Source organism: Sorghum bicolor, chromosome 1 (assembly GCF_000003195.3).
Source record: "Sorghum bicolor cultivar BTx623 chromosome 1, Sorghum_bicolor_NCBIv3, whole genome shotgun sequence".
Taxonomy (NCBI): domain Eukaryota; kingdom Viridiplantae; phylum Streptophyta; class Magnoliopsida; order Poales; family Poaceae; genus Sorghum; species Sorghum bicolor.
Window position 1 is genome coordinate 9891633 of NC_012870.2, and position 18872 is coordinate 9910504.

Sequence of the window (18872 nt, forward strand, 5' to 3'; positions counted from 1 at the left end):
TCTAGTTGCCCTTGCCCCTGCCTTGGCACGTTAGGGCTTCTAGCACGCCACTACCTTCTCCCCCCTCTCGCCAGAGCTCCCTTGCCCTGACTTCGTTCGGCCGCCACCACTGCCGCTAGGGCCCCTAAATACCCTCCAGTTATTCTCATCGCCTGACTGGCCTTCCTCCCACCAAACCTTCCTTTTAAGCTCACCGAAGTTTGGGGAGATAAGAGAGAGGATTTGACGGAACCCTAACTCGCAAATCCAAGAGGAGAAGGAGGAGGAGGAGGAAGCCGCCTACCTCGCCGGTGCCGATGTCGGTGTCGCCAAAACCCACCGCCGCCACTAGAAGGGGAGGGTAGGAGCTACGTGGGAAGGAAGAAGGTGACACGCATGGGGGACCAGATGCGTTGACCGTGTGCGTGCGATGCGTTAAAAAAGTGGCCAGTTGTGTTAAAGTCATTACCACTGCAAGATCTAATTAATAAAAAAACTTTAGTATTGGTTTATATGCTAGTCACATCATTGCATGATATTTTATGATCAAATGTGTCATATACTCATATAAAAAATATAACTACTTGTAGTGCTATATAAATAAAGTAGCATATAGCGAACTAAGCGAATGGTTACTTGTGTTGGAACTTGTCCAATCAAGTTCAAGGTTCAAATCCTTGAATATTTTAGTATTTTTTTAGATTTATTATAAAATTTAATGATATTATTCATTTAACGATAAGAACGTGTCGTCAACACCGAGATACTTATAGGGTTTGGCAGGAGATAGAAAGAATTTTGGAAGTAGATAGATCATGATTGATCTCGGTGGCTGAGTTGATGTCTAAATCAAAACTTGTAGAGAACTTGAATTAAGTTGGGCTAGCCAAACTCATTTTAACAGGTGGATGGTTCATCTGGTGGGAGCGGAGGAAGTTTGTCCATGGAGAAACTATCCAACATCCAACATGTTCGGCCTTTGCCACCTTTGACGACAAATTATAAGAGAGCTATGGAGAAGTGTAGCCTATTCAGAAAGAAGTGTGGAAGAAACCTCCATAAGGTAACCTATTAACCAATGTTGATACAAGTTTAGAGATGGAAAGTGGAAGGATAAGTGTTGTAATCAGAGATAGATTCTAGTGGGTCATTCATAGGAACTTCACACTCATATTTTGAGCATGTGGTTGATGCTCCATTGGCTGATGTAATGGCAGTAAAAAATGGTCTACTATTGGCACAACACATCAGGTACAATAGAATTATAATCCAATCAAATTATTTGGAAGTGGTTGAAACAATGTAACAAGGGTTTTTTTTGGCAGCAGCTGAGGCACCTATAAACGACATATATAATTATTTTTGGCAGGAGTTCCAGTCTATCTCTATTGAACATTATGACCGGGAATCAAACCAGGTGGCGCATATACTAGCTGGGGAAGCTATTTCTTGGAAAGTCTTGCGTATTTGGGTGGATGAACTCTCTAGTTTCATTTTAGAGAGTTTGATAAATGATCTAACCATGTTTGCAAATCAATAAAATACGCTACATGGTATTAAAAAAAACATGAGAGGCGTGGCAAGGAGAATGTAAGCCACACGGAATTGGAGAAAACTCAAAATACGTGGAGATAAAACTGTTGTCGCTTACGTATAGCGCATGATAAGATACACAGCGAGGACGTAAGCCACACGAAGGCATGGTGCACAACGATGATACAATTCATCACTAGGAAAAAAAACAATCTCCTCTTTTTTTTAAAAAAATAAAATATATATTATTAGTGTTATTATAAATTATAAATGATATAAGAGCCTTGAGACTGATAAATACAGTACTACTGTAAGACAAAAGCGAGCAGGAGGCAAACCGAGATGGGCAGAGCGGTATTCGTTCGTCTTGTTGCTCCAGCCTGCCTTCTTATCTTCTGATGTTTTTTCTCCTCAATTCTCTATCTCCAGCGCTTCACCCTAGCTAGAGGCTACTGTTGCCGACTTCTTGTCCGTTTGTTGGTACGGACGCACACAAGGGCCTCTCACGGTCACAGGTGGCACACCACCGTGGCAGGCAGACCTGATCGCTGAACTTCGAAACTGGAAAGGCTACGAGACGTTTTCATTTTCGCATCCGTGTCCATGCTGCACCTCAGATGGATCCTAAGATCACGCTGCCTCGCGAGTGGCGACTGATCGAGCATGGAGGAACCCATTCCCGGCCATCTCGCCATGCGCCCGCGCCGCGCCGGCGGTTTTTAGTGCTGCCGCCTGCCGTGCGTGCACCGGCGGAGGGAGAGCTGTTCCCACTTCAGAAACAGGAGAAAGAGGAGATCGCGCGGGCGCCGGGCTGAGGCACACGCCGATCCCGTGTCGTGGCGCCACCGCCAACGGCAGCCAGCAAGTTAGAGGAATTGTTTCCGGCAGATTGTTGCACTCGTGAATTTTTTTGAATTGCAGTGCCTTTTTTTTTCTCTCCTCCCTTCGCTCGTGTCAGCTTGCTTGGCACAGCTGTGGTGTGCTGCAGCACTTTTGGTGCTCCTGCTAATAATCAAGTAATCAACCAACCGTGTTAGGGGTGTTTGATACTATGGGATTAAACTTTAGTCCTGTCATATAGGATATTTAGATACTAATTAATTGGGAGTATTAAAATAGACTAATTAAAAAACAAATTACACATATGGCAGCTAATTTGCAAGACGAATTTTTAAACATAATTAGTCCATAATTTTACAATATGGTGCTACAGTAAATATATGCTAATCATAGATTAATTTGGTTTAATAGGTTCGTCTTGCTAATTAATCTAATCCTATTCAATTATAGTTTTATAAGTAGATCATATTTAATTCTCCTATTTAGCATTTGAGTGATGTTCATTGGCTGAAAAGCCATGACTGAAAGTATCGTTCACTAATTTTTTTGAGAGAAAAATACTACTAGATGACTAGTAGATTTGACATATAAGCTCAAGTGAATAGGCTCTAAACTTTAGCACGTGATCCAAACGCCTTTTTTTAGGAGTGTAGGATCATCGTCAGATAGTTTTCTCCATTTCCCTTTTCCAATGGAAAGGCCTGTTCATTTGAATTTATTAGTCGAATATGCTAGCCATTCAGCAGTATTTTTTCCTTACAATAAATCAGCGAATAGTACTTTTAGTCATGACTTATCAGCTAAATAAACATGTTGTAGGACTTGCAGTGCCATTCTTTCTAGTGTAGCGCTAATAACCCCAATATCACGCTCGGTTTTTTATAATAATATTGTGTTCAGCTAAGAGCATCTCCAAGAGTCTTTATGATTTCACTCTCTAAATAATCATTTAGAGAACTATTTTCATAAAAATTATTTTATACATTTCTTCACTCTCCAACAACTTTTCTATCTTTCATGCACACTCTAAAGAGTCTCGTCTTCTATTTTTTGTTAGCGAAAAATCCGGAATAGAAGATAACTATATTTGCATAATCATTTAGACAAGCTGTTGGAGGATAACTTTTCAAAAACTTTATTCCTAGAATTTAGCAAAGATTTAGAGAGTCTCTTGAAGTTGCTCTCTAAGAGCAACTCCAAGAGCTCTCTAAATCCTTTCTAAATGCTAGGAAAAGAGATTTTAGTGAAAAAAATATCTTCCAATAGTTTGTCTAAATGGTTATGCAAATATACCCATCTTTTATTCTGAATTTTTTGCTAGTCAAAAATAGAAGACGAGAATGGCTCCGTAGAGTGCGTACGAGAGATAGAAAAGTTGTTGGAAAGTGAAGAAATATATAAAGCGATTTTTATAAAAATGGTTCTCTAAATGATGATTTAGAGAGTGAGATTTGCAAAGACTTTTGGAGATGCTCTAAGGTCTCTTTTAGTATATCATCAACACCGGCTCTTATAGCTATTTCAAATCATTTTGTATCAAACGGAATAACATCAAATAGCTTCACTCAAGTGCTTTCAAAACCTACTGAGACAAAGGATAACTTTTTTTAACCGAGGGTATAGTTTTATCTAGTTCTAACTTTGGCCTTGTTTAGTTCACCCCAAAAATCAAAAAGTTTTTAAAATTCTCCGTCACATCGAATCTTACGATACATGCATGAAGCATTAAATATAGATGAAAACAAAAAACTAATTACACAGTTTGCCTGTAAATCACGAGACGAATTTTTTGATTCTAGTTAGTCTATAATTGGACAACGGAACTAAACAAGGCCTTACCCTAGTGGGCCCCTGGGAGGACGAAGGGCCGTTTTGCCCTGCATTGAGAAAAGGACACGCACATGACACGGCCAACCGGGGTACAGGGCGTCGGGGCTGCCAGAGAAGAAGTAGATCAGAGAAAAGGTTATGCGGACAAGAAGAAGAAATAGGAGAATATGAAAAAAAAAAGAGAAGGATATTTTGGTTTTATGTCCACTATTAGTAGCTATTTTGCTTTACTTTAGGCTCTAACTATTTACAAAACTAAAAACATGACTAAAGAGTAATTTACGAGACGAATATTTTAACACTAATTAGTCTATGATTATACACTAATTACTAAATAAAATGAAGAGGTTACAGTACATGTTAAACTTTAATAATCCTAACCAAATAGCCCCTTATATCAAAATCTGCTCGATTTGTAAAGTGGAGCTATGCAGAACGCAGGCTAAGCATTTTTTTAATGTTATATAGGTGTCGATAGCGAGATGATGATATATTAGCTCGGTCCATCAAACACGTTTATTTATATATATATATATATATATGAATAATAAAACGTGCCTACGTGCATCAGTGAGCACATGTGTACCTAAAAGCAGTTCTAACCCTAAAACCATCTCGATGTTTGGCCAACCGTTGCAAACGCAAATGCAAAGGGACATGAGAAATAGTCTTTGATAATGGATTACAGTGAAAGGATAGCGTAATTTCTGAAAAGATGTATCCGATTACATGGTAATGAATTACGGACCAAGCTAAAGCATACAAATGTAATGCAATCGCTTTCCCTCTGTAACCCGTTTGTGTAATAAAACTACAAATCGAACACTATCATTTTTTACGGGATAACAGATCGATGAATCATTCATTACTGTTACCATCAGAGACACTTGAAATGTGGTCCAGATCTCCACCAAAGACGCCCCTGTCAACGTTTTTTTTTTTTGACGAATTAAAAGTTGAAACACATCAACACATCACACGCTGACAATAGCGAACGCATATATATAGCTACCAATAAGCAGCACGTAGTATCATCCACGGCGGGACAAAACAAATCTCTGCTCAGATAGAGATGCTGTTGGGGATGCCCATGGCAGTAAGCCCCTCGCCCTTCTCGCCGGTGGCGTCCGACGTGTTGGGGTACAGCAGCATGTAGGGAACCTTCACCGGCCCGTTCCGGTTCTTGAGCGCCGGGTCAGCGTTCATCTTCTCGATCCGCTTCTCGATCTCCACCAGCCGGCTGCCGAACCTCTTGAACGCGTCCAGCGCCTTGGCGTCTGACGTCCAGCGCTCCGGCTCGTCGCGCTGGCCGAGGTACACCTCGTCGGAGGCGTGCTTGGACAGGATCTCGATGAGCGAGATGCCCACGATGGTCTGGCGCTGGCTGGTGATGGTGCGGATGAACACCGTGTCCGCCTCCTTCTGCGACCCCGTCTCCAGCTTCCTGTAGTCGTCGCTGCCGGGCTCCGGCATCGGCCGCCGGCTCACGGTCGGCCGGTTCGGCAGGTACCCCGCGTACGGGTACTGCCCGAAGTTGACGGCGGCGTGCAGCGCCGACGCCACCCAGATGATGGTGGTGCACGTCCTGGCCAGCTCCCTGACGGTGTTCATCTTGGGCCACCAGTCGCGGTCCATGAGGTCGCCGTGCCCGACCTCGCGGACCTCCGTCCACCACGCCTGCAGCTCCGTGTCGCGCCGGACGTCGATGTCGTGGGGGTAGTAGATGCTCAGGTACTCCTTCACCCACTGCTCGGTCGCCCACCACACCATCAGCCCGTCCTTGGCGTACGGGTAGTCCTTGATCAGCAGGCGGACGCCGAACGGGCTCCTCCCGTCCGCCACGGCGACGCCTCTCTTGATGAGATCGTTGGGGAGGGCCTGCTCGGTGAGGTTCCAGTTCTTGTACACGTCGGAGGACATCTCGAGCGCGTACCTGCCCGGGAACACGGTGAACTCGAAGATGCCGCCGCCGTTGATGAGCGTCTGCCGCGCCAGGCCGTTGATGGTCATGGTGTCGCGGAAGTGCGGGCGCAGCAGCTTGTGCACGGGGTGCACCGCGCTGAGCTGCCGGTTCGTGGCGATCACGAACGGCTCCATCACCGCGTGCGTGTTCAGCCTACGAACAAAACGAAGGCACACACGTATTACAGAACGTCAGTGTTAATTTCAGTAGCACTAGCGGTAGTAGCAGGGTATCGATCAGACACAAGATGGCTGGTCTCTGTACTATGCGTACCAGTGGCTGATGAGCTGATGCCAGCCCGAGTCATTGACGCAGGCGTAGGCTTTGGCGAGCTGCCAGATGTGGTGCTGCACGCCTGTGTGGGCAGGAGTATACACCTTGCTCACCGCGCCATGCCGCTGGCCTTTTGGGTTGGGCAAGCTGAGCTCGATGGCGATGGGCTTCAGCGTGTCATCGTCTTTCAGGAACAGCAGCGTCCTGGTGGCGTAGATGAAGTTGCCTTCCAGCTTGTTGATCCGGTCCAGGTACGGCATGAAGTGGTCGTGGTGGTCTAGGATGAAGAGCCTGTTCTTCCTCAGTGCCTGCACATAATGGTTTGTGATCAGAATGTTTCAGTTATGTATGCTGTATGCATGCAAATGGTGTTCAGTTGTTCAGTGGCGCGCATACATCGTGCACTGTCAGGCCTTCCAGGTTGTGCTGAATGTGAGCCTCGGTTATCTTGCTGGTATGGTCACCATACACTCTTGGATCCAGAGTACTTGTAGCAGGGAACGTCTGCGATCATGAAAGACAATTTTTAATAATGTTAGAAACAACGTTAATTACTTTATAGGAGAAGACGACGCATCTGAATCTGAATCTGATACAAGGGTCTAACCTCTAGTCGTCTGATAACCACTGGGTTCACGCCTGCAAGCGTTTCCCGCGCAAACTCCTCATCAGTCCTCCAGCCATACTTATCTTGTGGAGCCTTGTTTCGCGCGTCTAGAGTAGTACCAAGAAACCATGCAAGATTTAGGCGCAATCATGCAAACACTAGCTACCAGATTGACACAAAAAATTACCAAAAAAAACCAACCTGATTGGATGACATGTGGAAGGGGCATCTTCAGAGGGTCGTCGTGGCCACCAACCGGCAGAAGGCTTCTAAGGAACTCACTGGGGATCTTCTTCCTGATCTCAGCCAGTATCGGGTGATTCGGCGCTTCCGGACCAAGTTCATAGAGCCTCAGGATGTCTTCAAAGGAATCGAACTCCTCCGGTACGCCGACGATGTCGAATTTTGTATTTATCAACGGAAGAACAGCCTCGACTACCGTCTTCAGAGAGTAGCCACGGAAGTCGTCCATCTTGAGATGCCCAAATCGTTCGTCGCGAGGGACGTAGACGTCCAGGGCCAGGATCTGCAGGAGATTAAGCCTGCTCTCTGACTTGGGGTCTGAATTAATTAACAGAGGAGGATTCTTACTTAATTAGTCAAGTGTTTGGATGCATGTACGGTTTTCAATTAATAGTTTTAGATGCACAATGCGCACCGGTTTTGGTTGGGGCCCGGCCGGTTCTGCAGCGGCGGGGATATGGGTGATCTGGGGTGCCACCAAGGACCGGACGTGCGTCGTCTTTGCTCTTGTCTGGGTCACCAAGGTCGTTGTAGTAGTCGTAGCGGTACACACGGTCGTGCTTCTTGTATGGCCCATGGTTGTTGTCGCCTCGGAGAAGTTTGAGTTCATCTTGCCGGTAAGGCACCAACGGGGCAGGCATTTTGCTGGGCAGATACGTCTGCAGTATAATATGACCAGGATATCTTAAGCAGCAGCAGCAGCAGCAGGATGACAAATGACGCAGAAATACATAATTAAGCATTGGGGGAAAACAAAGGGGCCGGGGCAGAAGGAAGGAAGGAATCCGCCACTGACGTCGTTGGCAAAGAAGACGCGGTCTTGGGTGTAGCTCCTGTGGTTGTGGACCCAGGAGTTGGCGACGAAGACGACGGTGCCCTTGCCGGGGACGCCCTCCAGGGTGAGCGTCTTGAGGAACACCTCCTCGGTCTGGTGGTTCCTGACGAGGACGGCGCCGGGGATCCCCTGCGACTCGTCCCACTCGAAGTTCACCCGGAACACCGTCTCCCCGTCCGTCCTGGACTTGAGCGACACCACCACCTCCTCCAGGTGCGCCGCCTTCCCAACCTTGCCTCGCCCCCCATTGCCTGCGTTTCGCGTACGTGCGTGCCGTTTCGAAACAAAAAAAACCTTGTTAAATGAACCGCGTAGATAGGCGTGGCGTGGGAGGAGGAGCGGGAGGAGCCGAAGAGCATACGGTGGTCGGCCTTGGTGGCGCTGACGAGCTGGAAGGTGAGGCCGGTGTCCTGGCCGAGGATCTGGTGGATGCCGTCGAGGAGCGACGCCTGGAAGTGGCCCAAGTCGAGCGCGTCCTTCTTCACCAGCACCACGGTGCCCCGGATCCGGCCCTCGTTCCACGCCGCCTTGTTCTTCCCCGTCAGCCGGTCCGCGAACGCGTGAAGCAGCATCCTGCCTGCTTGCCAATGCGATGTCCCAGCAAAAGCAAGCGGGGCTATGGAAATGGAACAACACTTTGGGCTGCTGTCTGTCTACTGGACTGCTTCTACTGCTGTTTGTCTGCTGACACGAGCTGGGAAGCCTGGGGCAGTGGGTCCTAATTATAGGCCGTCGTGGACTAGCAGCCACGCTCGCGTGCGGCACGCCGGCACGTGGTGGTACCGGGCCTCCACTGTTCACACACGGCACTGCAGCAGGGGACCAGGGGCTCACCGAGACAAGCATAGCCAAAACAAAAGGTGCTCGGCAACGGGTGGCTCTCCCAAGAGCAACTCTTTTGATAACTCTTTATTCAGTTGGAAAATTTTTTGGATTTTAGGTACCGTAGCACTTTTCGTTTGTATTTGTTAATTATTGTTAAATTATGAACTAATTAGGCTTTAAAAGATTCATCTCGTAAATTACAGTTAAACTGTGTAATTAGTTTTTATTTACGTTTATATTTTGTACTCCGCAAGATTCGATGTGATGAATAATCTTGAATTTTTTTATAACTAAATAAGGCCTAAAACAAAAGGTGCTGAATATGACAGGCCAGCTGCTCGGGCTACACGTGGCACGGCCAAACGAATTAGTTCTAAAAATAAAATTCTGAAAATATTATTTTTAGATTTTTTTTAAAAGAGCTAGAAATAAAATGCAAAAATTGCAGGGACAGTGAATGCGATCGGCAGGCTGGTACGTTCTGTAAACTGAACAATATAACAATTGTTTGCTTAAACTTATCCGTCGTATTTTTTAAAGAAAAAATAGTAGTGTTTTTTCTCACCATAAATCACTATCAGCCAAATTTTAACGAGCTGAACGGGAAATCTTGCTAGTCGTTCTAGAGCTTAGCAGCCAAAAGCGTAAAATATGATCATGTTTAGACATTCACGTTATTGATTCGAACGTTATTGATTCGAGAACATTTACATTCTCATATATTATAAATATTGTCTCAAGATTTTGTTTTTATTTTATTCCCTTTTTCTTCCGAAAACATGGTTGCCAAGCTCTGGAGACAGTTTAGGATGACTTTGGTTGGGTTTTTAGGAGCTGACTTTGCTTTCAAAAATCCAAAAAGACTAAGGCCCTGTTTAGTTCCCTATCCAAAATTTTTTTATCCATCCCATCGAATCTTTGGACACATGCATGGAACATTAAATGTACATAAAAAATAAACTAATTACACAGTTTAGTTAAGAATCACGAGACGAATCTTTTAAGCCTAGTTACTCCATGATTAGCCTTAAGTGCTACAGTAACCCACATATGCTAATGACAGATTAATTATGCTTAATAAATTTGTCTTGCAGTTTCCTGACGAGCTATGTAATTTGTTTTTTTATTAGTTTCTAAAAACCTCTCCCGACATCCTTCCGACATATCCGATGTGACACCCAAAAAATTTTCGTTCCCAATCTAAACAGGCCCTAACCAAAAGAGTAGGAACTAGAACCTGCTTTTTCAGAAGTAGCTGTTTTTGGATACTACAGTTATGAAAGCACATGAATCCTGCTTTTTTGTGCTTTCTGCTCTTGGAATGGTGAAAATAGAGAGTTGTGCAGTTGTTTCAAAGAAGAGAGAGACATGAGGTAGATTTTATACTTGTTTCGCACAAAAAACTGCACAACTATTTTGGATTTTGGCCTCATGTCTCCCTCAAGAGCTCCCCCCCCCCCCCCCAAAAAAAACCACAAATGGATTCATGTGCTTTCATAACTAGTAATGGTGATAATAACAAGAAAATTGTTGGAATGGTGAAAATAGAGAGTTGCCTCAAGAGCTCCCTCCCTCCCCCCCCCCCCCCCCAAAAAAAAAAAACCACAAGTGGCCTTCATGAAGACAATAACTTCTGCATTTTTAGTTAAACTAAACATAATTCTGAAAATTTTGTATTTTATTATTCCAAAATAGTTGACATTTTGTATTTTGCATTTTTCTAGAATTAAACACCCCCTGACCGTGTCCGTGTTCCACGTTCGCTTTTTGCCGAAAATGCACATATGGACGGACAGCCAGCCTGGCTGCCTGGCTGGGCCCTGCCGCGGTGCCAGGTGTGAACGGTGCAGGCCGATACCACCGCGTGCCGTGTGGCTAGTCCATAACGACCTCTATCTTCAAACGGATTGCTCAGGCAAGGCGTTTTCATGGTATTATTATAAACGGTAATGCTCTGTGCAAGGCGTTTTCTAGGCCTATCGCCTATGGACCAATCCGTTTAATAAGCGATCATATAGACCAAATAAACACTAATACGATGTGTCCAATTGTTTACTGTTTAGCGTGTATTTTGATTCACACTGATGTGTGTTTCACTGTCTCTATATATATTTGTTTCCACGATCGGGCCATTCACCCCATCTGAAGAGTTACAGTAGTCTGATAGGCTAAGAAATGAGCTGACGAACTTTTATTCTTAACCAAGAAAAAAAACATACAAATTCCAAAAAAAAAAGAAAAAAAACATACATGACAATATTATTCAGGCGTGGCTCCTGTTCTCAACCCTACAGATTATGGTAACAGATAACAATCCTCATCTCCACCCACAACCCTGAAACTGACGAAACCAACGAAGAAACACATTGCACGGCGCATCAAAACATTTACATACCGTCCTACGAAAGATACAATCTGCCCAGGCTCATATGGAGATGCTGTTGGGAATGCCCATGGCAGTAAGCCCCTCGCCCTTCTCGCCGGTAACGTCCGACGTGTTGGGGTACAGCAGCATGTACGGCATTTCCACCGGCCCCTTTCGGTTCTTCAAGGTCGGGTTGTCGTTCATCGTCTTGATCCGGTTCTCAATCTCCACCAGCCGGCTTCCGAATCTTTTGAACGCATCCAACGCCTTGGCGTCTGACGTCCATCGCTCAGGCTCGTCACGCTGGCCGAGGTACACCTCGTCGGAGGAGTGCTTGGAGAGGATCTCGATGAGCGAGATGCCCAGGATGGTCTGGAACTGGCTGGTGATGGTGCGGATGAACACCTTGTCGGCCTCCTTCTGCCCCGCTTCCAACTTCTTGTACTCATCGCTGCCCGGCTCCGGCATCGGCCGCCGGCTCACCGTCGGCCGGTTCGGGAGGTACCCGGCGTATGGATACTGCCCAAAGTTGACAGCTGCGTGCAGCGCAGATGCCACCCAGATGATGGTCGTGCACGACCTAGCCAGCTGCTGGACGGTGTCCATCCTGGGCCACCAGTCTCGATCCTTAAGGTCGCCGTGCGCCTCCTCACGCACCTCCTTCCACCATGCCTGCAGCTCCACATCACGCTGGACCTCACCGTCGTTAGAGTAGTAGACATCCAAGTACTCCTTGACCCACCGCTCAATCGCCCACCAGATCACGAGCCCATCAACGGCATATGGATAGTCCTTGATCAGTAGTCGGACACCATATGGGCTTGACTGATCCGGTACAGCCACACCTCTGAAAGCACAACCAGAAGAGTAAACCCGTCAGAATCAAACAGTTTTTAGAAGCTCTTCTGCATTACCATCTCGTCAGCTCTACTGCTCAATGTAGTATGCACGTACCTCTTGACGAGATCTGCGGGGAGAGCCTGCTCGTTGAAATTCCAGCTCTTGTACACGTCGGAGGACATCTCCAGCGCGTATTTTCCAGGGAACACGGTGCGCTCGAAGATGCCACCGGCGTTGATGAGCGTCTGGCGTGCCAGGGCGTTGATGTTCAATGTGTCACGGTAGTGTGGGCTCAGCAGCTTATGCACAGGATGCACCACACTGAGCTGCCGGTTTGTTGCGATCGCGAACGGCTCGATCACCGCGTGTGTGTTCAACCTGCAAACACACATAGACACAAGATTGATGTTTCGGTATCTCCATACATAAAAAAAAAATACCAGAAACATTTAGCCTTTTTTTTTGCGAGAACATTTAGCCGTTTTGGTAGCAACAGAACAAACTAAGGAAGAACTCCGTACCAGTGGCTGATCAGCTGATGCCAGGCAGAGTCGTTTACGCAGGCGTAAGCCTTGGCAAGTTGCCAGATGTGACCCTCCACGCCAGTGTGAGCCGGGGTGTACACCTTGCTGACCGCACCGTGCTGCAGACCATCAGGGTGAGGCAGGCTCAGCTCGATGGCCAGGGGCTTCAGGGTGCCATCGTCCTTCAAGAACAGTAGGGTCCTGCTTGCATAGATGAAGTTTCCCTCCAACTTGTTGATCTTGTTGAGGTAAGGCATGAAACTATCATGGTGGTCTAGGATGAAGAGCCTGTTGTTCTTCAGTGCCTGCACAGGGTTTGTTATGGCAATCAATCGATGGTTTTAAGCAATTGTTTGTATTGAATCTTTCAGTTATATGTGCATGTGTTCAGTCCAGCATACATTCTGCACCGACAGGCCTTCCAGGTTATGCTGAATGTGAGCTTCAGTGATCTTGCTGGTATGGTCCCCATATTGACTTGGGTCCAAGGTACTTTTAGCAGGGAACTCCTGAGATCATGAAAAAGAAAAATTTTAAAGCTCTTTACTCAGTTATGGGGCAAGTGTATTTGCCAATTCATATGATGCAAGATGCTAACCGTCAGACGTTTGATGATTACTGGGTTCACGCCTGCAAGTGTCTCTCTCGCAAACTCTTCATCAGTCCTCCAGCCAAACTTGAACTCTGGAGCCTTTTTCAATACATCTGGTGCATACCAAGATTTAGCCTTAGTCATGGTACAACTTTTTAGTTCAAAAATCGGATTAACATAGAAAAATTGTTCAGTTACCTGATTTGATGATATTTGGAAGGGGCATCTTTAGGGGGTGGTCATGACTACCATTTGGCAGAATACTTCTAAGGAACTCACTGGGGATTCTCTTCCTGACCTCTGCTACTAGTGGATTGTTGGGTGCTTCTGGACCCAGTTCATAGAGTCCGAGGATATCTTCGAATGAATCAAACTCCTTTGGTGTATCATCGACAAAAGTCCCTAATGTTGGAAGAACAGCCTCAACGATTGCCTTCAGTGAGTACCCAAGGAAGTCTGACATCTTGAGATGCCCAAAGCGTTCATCACGCGGGACATAGATGTTCAGGTTCAACAGGAAAAGCCTGCTCTCTGAATTTGGGTCTGCAGAAAAAGTTACCAACAAGGATTTCAGCCAAAATTTCTGACATCTTGTATGGACCAAAATGTAGCTGACTTGAACTTACCTTTTTCTGTTGGGTGCCGACCAGTTCTGCAGCGACGGGGATATGGGTGTTGGCTGCCACCAAGGATCGGCCGAGCATTGTCTTCACCCTTGTCTGGGTCACCAAGGTCATTGTAGTAGTCATAACGGTAGACGCGATCATGCTCCTTGTATGGTCCAGGAGTATCATCACCACGGAGAATCTTGAGTTCATCTTGCCGATAAGGAACCAAAGCCGCAGGCATTTTGTTTGGCAGATAGGTCTGCAAAACAGGAATAGAGTGACTGACCTGTTTTTCTTTTAGATAAGGGAACAAAGTTCCAGCCTCTACCATCCACCGATAGTACACAGCTTAGAGTTGAGAATACAAAAAGAAGCCACAAGGCTTCCAAAGCACAAGAAAAGAAACAAAATACAGCATCTGCCCAGCTAGTGAAGCTTAGGACTATTAGCTGATAGGTCTGCTAATTTTCCGCAATATCATATGAGAGGAGAGAAAAGGCTATATTGACTTGTGTTCTAGTGTTCTCTGTTGGGTGGATCTAGTACCGATAATATCCAGAGAGGAAAACTACAACAATAAAAATAACGTGTTGTAAAAAAACAATACAAAAACAGTGAGTAAAGTGATTTTTTTCCACTCAGCAAATTATCAAGCCATGTCAACCATCATGAGCCACATATCTCTCCTGCATGTTCGGAAAAAAAGAACATTCTTCTTCCCAACTAAATGATATGCAGCTCTCCTATGCGTTTGAGAAGATAGTGCAACATGAGGTAATTCAGACTTCAGGATGTTCAATTTGTGATTGTGTGATCGTAACCGGACTGAACCTTGTATTTATTTCTCCTTCTTTTGACTATCAAGAGAGAGTTATACAAGACTTGAGATATTGCTGCTGATATCTATCAACCAGTTCTGGATCAACAAATGCGCACCATGGATTCTTTCAAATAGCTTTATTAAGCAGCACTACTTGGAGATACTTTAGTCATATGCTACTAAAGGTAGTAGAAAGTTGCTGATCATGAGCAACTTGCTGTTTTAATCTAAGGCAATCAGTAGAAAACTCGTTTAGCCTTGTCGAATAGATGAGGCAAGCGAAATGTTTTATCATCCACGTGGAAACAATCAGTGCCTATTTTTCTAATGTCTGTGTCAGTGATAAGACAACGTTAGATACGATTTATGGTGAAGCCATACAGAAATCACACAACAATTTACTGTAACCGTACCTTGTAGCTGCAGTGGCAACAAGCACAGCCGAACACTTTGATTGCTGCCGGCTAGCCGTAATGTGAGTGATGAGTGTGTGGGTGCGGGTGTTGTGTTCGATAGTACTAGTAGTACTTGTGTACAGATAGCCCATGGCAATGATTGTCAATACAGTACGGTCATATGTGGACTTGGCCGGAAGACCAAGCTGGCCAATTTGGCAGCTATAGTAAACCGGTGTACCCAATCCAGGTGAACAATAAAAAAAATGAGCCAATAGCAGAGTACTTATTCTAATCACGGCTCTTTGCACTTTTCACTAGATAATGCGTAGCATCAAGATCTAGGTACAGCTAACATGGTACTGTACTCTACATAATTCATACAAAAGGCTTTTCGCTTTTAAAATGAATAGTTGTTCAGCATCCAATCCGTGGTCCCTAACCACATTTCGTTGCAAATAATCTTAAGATGTGTTTATCAGAAGCAAGTGTCTTTTTTTTGGAATTTGATCAATAAAGTACTTTTTAGTCTTAGCAGCAAAATGTAACCCTCGATTTTCAATGGCTATATAAAATTGCATCATAGTCTATATGTGAAACTATCAACAAATGTTGCACAACCACCACTAAAACCACGCTTCAGTTACATCACTAGCATATTGATGTGCGCATAACACAAGATGTTCCGGCCTTGTTTACTTCCAAAAAAATTTTGCAAAATTTTTTACATTTCCCGTCATATCGAATCTTTAGACGCATGCATGGAGTAATAAATATAGACGAAAATAAAAACTAATTGCACAGTTTGGTCGAAATTGACGAGACGAATCTTTTGAGTCTAGTTAGTCCATGATTGGACAATATTTATCAAATACAAACAAAAATGCTACAGTGTCCATTTCCCAAAATTTTTTGGAACTAAACAAGGCCTTAGTGATTTTCGCTACACAGGCCGTCACAATTCTTTCTTTCCTTACGCACGATCGTGATGCAGCAGCAGCAGCAGCAACGGGACCAGCGAAGGCAAAAACGAAGGACTCAGATGCCATCATCAGAATTCAGAAAAAAGGAATATATACTCACGTCGTTGGCGAAGAAGATGCGTTCCTGGGAGTAGAGCTTGTGCGGGTAGATCCATGAGTTGGCGACGAAGACGACGGTGCCCCCCTGCCTGCCGGGGACGCCCTCCAGGGTGAGCGTCTTGAGGAAGAACTCGGCGTGCTGCAGGTTCCTGACGCGGACGGCGCCCGGGATCCCCTGCGACTCGTCCCAGTCGAAGTTCACCCGGAACACCGTCTCCCCGTCCACCTTGGACTTGAGCGACACCACGGCCTCCTCCAGGTGCGCCGCCCTCCCCACCTTGCCACGGCCACCATCGCCTGCAATTTTTTTCGTTTTTAATCGATCAATCAATTCAATCTAGTAAAAATCATATTTAGTAAAAATTCAATCCTCCAGGTGTTGTCGCTTTGCTTGCAGTGAAAATTCTATCTAGTAAAAATCATATGGACATTGCGGTGAAAATTCAAGTAAAAATTTCGACGGGTCCTAAACGCCTGCAAGTCTCGATCCATGGTGGGAGTGGAATAGTAGCCCCCATCGACTTTGCGACGGTCCCGCGAAGCAGATGGTTGAAGGAGTTGCCGTGGAAGCCATAACGAATGTGAGGTTCCATGTGTCCTGTTGTGCAAAACGCGCCATCGCATTGAATGACCCCCAAGGCCCCAACAACTCTTCCATGTCATGTCCGGCGACCATGGCCCAGTTCAAACTTGAAACTGCAAGACCTGCCACGGCAAAACGCCAAACCCCCCATCCCTGTCCATGGGAGCAGTTAGCTGTTCCTCGCTGCGGGTCCCACATACCAGCGACCCGACTCACGGCTCGCGGTTACTACGCCTGACGATCCTGTCCCCTGCCTGGCTGTCTGGGGTCTGGCTATGCCACGCCTGGTTTAGTTTCCAATCTAATCTTTTATATATATATATATATATATATATATATATAAAGTATAAATATAGACAAAAATAAAAACAATTTGTATAGTTTACTTATAATTTGCGAAACAAATCTTTTGAATCCAATTATTCTATAATTAAATAATAATTATCGAATACAAACAAAAATACTACAACAGTCAAAGTTAAAAAAATTTTAGCGAACTAAACAAGACCTCAATCATTTAAGAGTATTTTTTCACGTGACAATAAATCTACCAATCATTTAACTGATGTTTTTCTCACCACGAATCAGCTGAGTAGTGCTTTTAAGCGTGACCTACAGTCAGGGTGGACGGTGAATGGGTGGTCACAGACTCGCAGTTTTTTCTTTGCTGTACGAGCACAAATTCTACAGATTTCATCAGCGTAACAGCGTTGATTGAAATTACTATTGATGAAATGTTGCCTATCCTACATATATTTATTATAGAAAAATAGGAAAAGGGAAACCGAAATGGCCTGCGAAACGCACGGCGGACGCATGACGTACGTTCCGGCGACGGCCAGCGAGCGCGCGCCGCCGGCGTCACGGCCCGCGGCCACCGGGAGCGGGAGCGGGGCGCGCGTTCAGTATTGAGATACGCAAGGGGGAGTGGGGGCGTGAGGGTGAGGCAGGGGGCCGCGCTTACTGGGGTCGGCCGCGGTGGCGCTGACGAGCTGGAAGGCGACGCCGTCGTCCCAGCCGAGGATCTTGTGGACGCCGTCGAGCAGCGAGGCGTTGAAGTCGCCGACGTCCAGCACCTCCTTCTTCACCAGCTTCACCGTGCCGCGGATCTTGCCCTCGTTCCACGCCTCCTTGTTCTTCCCCGTCAGCCGGTCCGCGACCCCGTGCCAGAACATGGCCGCTCTCTCGCTCCTCGCTCCTCAGGGACAGGGAAAGCCGGCGGCGGGCGCGGCGCAGCGCGGTGGCTGGTGGGTGGATGGCTTGCCTGCTCGCTCCCTCGCCTGCCAATGTGATGTGCCGCCAAGCAAGGCAAGGCAAGGCAGGGTTATGGAACTGCGGCTGCCCTGCGCCGCAATATATAGGCGGCCGCGGCTGCTGCTCGACTCGGCTGCTCTTTACTGGTCACTGCTCTTGCCAGCGATGAAGGCGACAGCGACATGTATACGAAAAAAAAAGAAGAACAAGATGATTGATGATGACAATGAAAAACTAAAAAAAATGCGGGGATTCGGATTGTATGGTAGGGTATGGTATGGTACACGTCGGCATCACAGGATTTGGGGATCGTGCGGCTTTACCATGGCAATGGTGATTACAAAACCATCAGGCTGGGGCTGGCGGCTGGCCCGGCCACATGCGCATAACGGGTCGCCGGTGCCAGGTCCACGCCGAGCCAGGCAGCATCGCGCAGGTGCAAGCGAGCGAGAGCCCGAGCTGACTGTCCAAAGCGCCGGGACCGAACGAAACCGCGGAGACGCGGTGGAAACCCGCGGCCTGCTTCGCCGGTCAACCGGGTCGTGTCTCGTGTGGTGCTATTTGCCATGTCATGCGCTGATGCGCATCCGCCCGGACCGGCCCCGGCAGCGGCGGCTAGCGCACGCCGCCTCGGAGGGCGATGACAGAGACAGACGAGACACGTCGTTGCGAGTGCAGACCCCGAATCAGACTTCAGCGGTCAAGAACGTACTGGGAGTCGCGTGCAGAAATCTTTACGGAGCTGGGCTGTCGTCGCCGATCATGTGGCCGTGATCGTACACGGGCGGTCGCGTGCCGTGCTTAATGTTGTTTTTGTGAGTGAGTGGTGTGGTCCTGGAATGAAACAGAACCGGGGGGGGGGGGGGGACAGGGACTGGACA

General features: G+C 46.5%; 2 protein-coding genes across 2 annotated transcripts; both read right to left on the reverse strand.

Annotated features, from left to right (window-relative positions):
• Window positions 4865-8806, reverse strand: LOC110431916 (probable linoleate 9S-lipoxygenase 4). The gene is made up of 8 exons (XM_021451724.1): window positions 8465-8806; window positions 8065-8354; window positions 7684-7927; window positions 7227-7586; window positions 7026-7132; window positions 6815-6922; window positions 6419-6726; window positions 4865-6298 (listed from the first exon to the last, which is right to left on the reverse strand). Exons 1-8 carry the CDS (start codon window positions 8673-8675, stop codon window positions 5245-5247), a joined length of 2682 nt encoding a protein of 893 aa, XP_021307399.1. The 5' UTR covers window positions 8676-8806; the 3' UTR covers window positions 4865-5244.
• On the reverse strand, window positions 11095-18078 carry LOC8063420 (probable linoleate 9S-lipoxygenase 4). Its single transcript, XM_002466568.2, has 9 exons — window positions 17702-18078; window positions 16156-16451; window positions 13876-14116; window positions 13448-13792; window positions 13256-13362; window positions 13059-13166; window positions 12655-12962; window positions 12248-12511; window positions 11095-12140 (listed from the first exon to the last, which is right to left on the reverse strand). Exons 1-9 carry the CDS (start codon window positions 17910-17912, stop codon window positions 11354-11356), a joined length of 2667 nt encoding a protein of 888 aa, XP_002466613.1. The 5' UTR covers window positions 17913-18078; the 3' UTR covers window positions 11095-11353.

What these genes read in the sequence shown, in the direction of transcription:
- LOC110431916 (XM_021451724.1), bottom strand. Translation starts at nt 8,675, where the DNA reads ATGCTGCTTCACGCGTTCGCGGACCGGCTGACGGGGAAGAACAAGGCG. An exon ending in CGCCACCAAGGCCGACCACC is followed by an intron (nt 8,355 to 8,464) that starts GTATGCTCTTCG and finishes CGCGAAACGCAG; the next exon opens with GCAATGGGGGGCGAGGCAAG. An exon ending in TCCACATGTCATCCAATCAG is followed by an intron (nt 7,133 to 7,226) that starts GTTGGTTTTTTT and finishes GTACTACTCTAG; the next exon opens with ACGCGCGAAACAAGGCTCCA.
- LOC8063420 (XM_002466568.2), bottom strand. Translation starts at nt 17,912, where the DNA reads ATGTTCTGGCACGGGGTCGCGGACCGGCTGACGGGGAAGAACAAGGAG. An exon ending in GCATCTTCTTCGCCAACGAC is followed by an intron (nt 14,117 to 16,155) that starts GTGAGTATATAT and finishes CCTGTTTTGCAG; the next exon opens with ACCTATCTGCCAAACAAAAT. An exon ending in AAGGCCTGTCGGTGCAGAAT is followed by an intron (nt 12,963 to 13,058) that starts GTATGCTGGACT and finishes AACCCTGTGCAG; the next exon opens with GCACTGAAGAACAACAGGCT.